This window comes from Acyrthosiphon pisum, chromosome A1 (assembly GCF_005508785.2).
Source record: "Acyrthosiphon pisum isolate AL4f chromosome A1, pea_aphid_22Mar2018_4r6ur, whole genome shotgun sequence".
NCBI lineage: Eukaryota > Metazoa > Arthropoda > Insecta > Hemiptera > Aphididae > Acyrthosiphon > Acyrthosiphon pisum.
The window spans coordinates 78,945,436-78,949,860 of NC_042494.1; the positions used below are offsets into that span (position 1 = coordinate 78,945,436).

General features: G+C 29.8%; 1 protein-coding gene across 1 annotated transcript in view; it reads left to right on the top strand.

Moving 5' to 3' along the window:
- The window catches only part of LOC100574730 (alpha-tocopherol transfer protein-like), a 14,236-nt gene that overhangs the window by 5,497 nt on the left and 4,314 nt on the right, over nucleotides 1–4,425 (top strand). The window contains exons 2-3 of the mRNA XM_003243741.4: nucleotides 1,561–1,714; nucleotides 3,254–3,506. Of these exons, the coding sequence (XP_003243789.1) occupies nucleotides 1,561–1,714; nucleotides 3,254–3,506 (407 nt within the window). The remainder of the gene's footprint in view (nucleotides 1–1,560; nucleotides 1,715–3,253; nucleotides 3,507–4,425) is intronic.

The following is a 4,425-nucleotide window of genomic DNA, read 5'->3' on the forward strand; positions in this document are numbered from 1 at the left end:
CATTAAGTTAAAAAGTACACAAATATGCCAATTCAAACTTTGTATTTAATTTCACCATTTCATAAGACAAATTTATAACTTGCAAGCAGTCCCAAACCCTATAAATAATATATTTATCAGGAGGGAAAATGTCAATGGGAGGGGTTCAAACACCCAAAACCCCCCCCCCTGGCTACGCCACTGCCCGGGACACTTAGTGGGCCCCCTTTCAACTTTAACTTCATAATAATTGTATCATTAAATATTAACGACTTTATAGTATTGCATAATTTTTTATTATACAAAAAATATACATTATGTCGTTGACGCGAATTTTTATTAAAAATTATGGATAAATGATACGGAATATATCGTTATAACAAAAAAAGACACGTGTTAAATATTTTTAACAACATTATCAACATTTTTAAACACGCAGTTGTACCAATAATAAAATAGACTTTATTTTTTCAAATGGTAACCACTATATTTGTTGATAGATTCCAGCAAAGCTTTTTTTCTGAATATTTTGACAATTTTGATTGGCTAGGTTAATTAATTATGGTCCTCTAAAGTTTAGTATAATATGCATTAATACTTTTAACTGAAATACTTAATTTACAAAAGCTAAATAATTTTTCCTTATAAATTCCTTTTTATATACTTAAATAGTTAAATTGGTTATCTAAAATGTTCACAAAAAATAAAACGAAATTGTTGGCAAACATAGTTCGTTATTTATAGTAATTTTTCGTGATATAAAATTGAGAACAATTTTATTTTATAATTATTAATAATAATTTACCTACTATACCTACATACTTAGGTAACTTTTTTTTTTTGAAAACTGTATTGGATACGTTAAAAAAATATATTTTGTGGATAAAGATGGGCCCCCAAAATCAATGGGCCCTGGGACCGTGCCCCTCTTGACCCCCCTTTAATCCGGGCTTGAATGGGATGTACAAGTAGTGTTTAGGTACTAACATTTACAAGAATATCCAGTTTTACTGTATTTTGAAAAGTTATTCAGAGGACGTAGCACCCGTATATTATGTTGTCTCCATCTTACACGTGTAGGACATATCAAATTTTATGCACAGCAGATAAAGTTTAGTTTTAAAATTAGAGTGAATTATGAGTATTTTAAAATTGTAAATTGGGTGCGACCGCGACGTCCTCTTAAGCTCTAAATTAATTTACTTATTACATTGATATTTGAAAAATAAACTACTTGACTTAGATAAATGTTTTTACCATAAAAATTGTTCTTATACCAAATCAGATTTACAAATTAACTAATTTGAATATTCCCAAAAAAATTTTAGTACATTTTTATATCATACGTTTAGCGCAAGTGACTATAATAATTATATATATAAAAAAAAATGTTGATATCGATTAGAACAAAAGTTATTTTATCTATCAGGTCTTCCTGTTACACTCTGTATACTATAATATAGTAAAGGTTTATAAAGGTATAATAATAATAATAATAATAATAATAATTTGTATAGATTTATACAATTATTATAAAAAAAAAACTATATCTAATCGTATACATTTATTTGAATTTTGCAGATAGAACATGGTTAGCGCATTTTATAACTGGATGCAAGTATAATTTGCAAAGATCAAAGCAAGTTATTGATTCATATTTTGTAGCACGGGCAGAATATCCAGAATTTTTTGGCTCTTTTACTAGAGAACAGCTAAAAGAAGCTAATAAACAAGGGTAGCTACCAAATCCACTTAAAATATATTTACTTTTTACACCATAGGCGCAAATATGGGAGGCTTTATCGCCAAGCACCTCCCAACAATTTCATTAGCTGTCCAAACATTTCCTACATTTTTTTTAAGCTTATATTTAATGTTACTATAGTAGGACTTCGCAGCCTCTCCCTAAATCTCAAACGCTGTTAGCTCCTATGATTTACACAATGTATTTATACTTAATTCTCAAATGGACTGTTCTGAACACCTAAGCTATATTGAGCAAAATTTTCTTGAACGTTTGCTCTCGTGTACTATAATATTCGTGTATCACAAATATTTTAAACACCTACATATATACGACATTACAGTGGCATCACCAAGGGGGGGGGGGCGAGGAGACTGTAGTTACCACCCCAAAATGTTAAGAAAATTAAAAAATTTGTTTAATTATATAAAATGTGGATGTATTATATTACCTATGTCCTATTAAAAAAAATTTATTGCTATTTTTGTTATTTTTTTTCTACATGTTAAACTTATGGAAGACCCTATAGGTAAACTACCACTGTGTAAAAGTTGATCCAAAGATAAATCCTGGCTACGCCACTGCGGCATTATAGGTACGGGCGTACGGCTATACTTACCTCAAAAATTACAGTAATAATTACTTGGCTCCGATAAACAGAATGCTAACTTCATGCAATAATAAAATATTTTGATTTTTTCATGATGACTTAATCAGGTTCAGATCCTTGTGCTCTAAGCCTCTAAATCACAAATACACAAATAATACATTTAAATTGTGTTGTTATTAATTACCTAATCAGGAACACGCATATAGGTACCTAATAATATTAGCTAATAAGGTATTTCACGTATACTGCACTGAGCTTCTAAACCCGCATAAGGCATTAAGTCAGGCATGTATACAAAGGGTTTGGGGGTTCACCCCCCCCCCTCCCCAAAAAAAAAATAACAAAAACTACTACTTTGAACACCACTCACCCTAAAATGTTTTTGTGTACGTGCCTGCATTAAGGCGTACCCATATTAGCAAATAGCAATAAACAAAAAAATTATAATATCTAGGCGTTAATATACCAGTATTATAATATTTAAAATATTTATAAATAATTAATATTATTTTATTTTTATTAAATACGGGCTATGCCCAAAGTACAGTGATTTTTAGATAAATCATAAATGTATATATAATGTATAATACAAGTCAGTGGAAGTGAAATGTAACGGATAATTTAAAACTAATAATTATATTGCTGATTCATGCAAATCTGAATTATTTTAAAAGTCCTTGTTACTTTAGTGATAATTATTAAATTATAGGTAAGTATCTATATCTGACTGGATTCTGATTTCTAGACCCCCTCCTAAATTTGAAATTGATTTGTTTTATTTATAAACTATAGGTACCTAGGTATATCAATACGTATTGGTATAGCCCTAAGACTGATTTTAGCACCTATTTTTTATATTAGATATTATTTATATGAATTATAGTATATAATTACCTACCAAACGTTTTACACTTTTACAGATCTGTATGTTTGTTCCCGAAACTGACGCCGGAGGGTAACCGAATTTTCTGTACCACGACCCGTCAATCGTCGGACGATGAAAAATACGACGTCATGGTGTTTTGTCAAGTGTCTATTGCCATTATGGACTTGCAGCTCAAATTGGAGCCCATGTATGGCAACATTATTCTGTACGACCTGAAACACATCCGACTGGCTCAATTCATGGCTTTCACGCCCACCTTAACAAAAAATCTGTTAAGATGTTGTATTGTGAGTATACTGACTAGTGAGTATAGCTGTTGTATCTATTAGCCTATAGGTATAGACCTTATTAATACTCTTTTAAAAAAAATGTGCGGACATTTACCGTTCATAAAATGTGGTAAATTGACCTACCATGAGTGGCTTAAGGTTTTGCATATATAGTATATAACCAGATACTAATAGACAGTCGAGGAATATTTTCAATTTTAACTGTCAAGGTGGGCATGTGACCCAGCCCTTTAAGATTAGGCAAAAAATATCGCAAAACATGTAATTGCTGACAATTTTGAACAGTAAGCATATTTTTGAATTCAGCATAAAAAAACACACATCTTGAAGAAGAAAAAAAAGGCGGGTAAGTCGTGGATGTCGCTCTGCTGTACAGTAGGTTACAAGTGGGTTACTGTAATGGATGGAATTAAATTTGAATCCAATGATATTATATCATTGTATACGAAAAACGATTCTGAACGGAGATGATTTGTCAGTCTAGGATATATTATTTTTAAAGAAAAACTTATGGAGAACCTTGTACCAAATTTTAAAAACTTAGTTATAAAAGAAAAAATTTTTACGATTTTTCAACCACTAAATTACTTGCGAATTTTCGCAATTTTGACATATTTCGTATAAATTTGAACTTTAAATGCTTATAAATAAAAATTGTGACAATGTATTCCTTTTATTTTGCAACTGCTATTGTAAAAATATGTTAGGAGCCTTGTATTAAATTTCCAAATCTTAGAATTAAAAAGAAAAACTTTTATGAATTTCTGTCTAAGATAATTTGAACATTGCCGTAATTTTTACGTATTTAGTCAAAATTTGAACTTTAAATGCTTATAAAAAAAAAATCGTGACTATATATTTCTTTTATTTTTCAATTGCTATTGTAAAAATATATTATGAACCTTGTATTAAATTT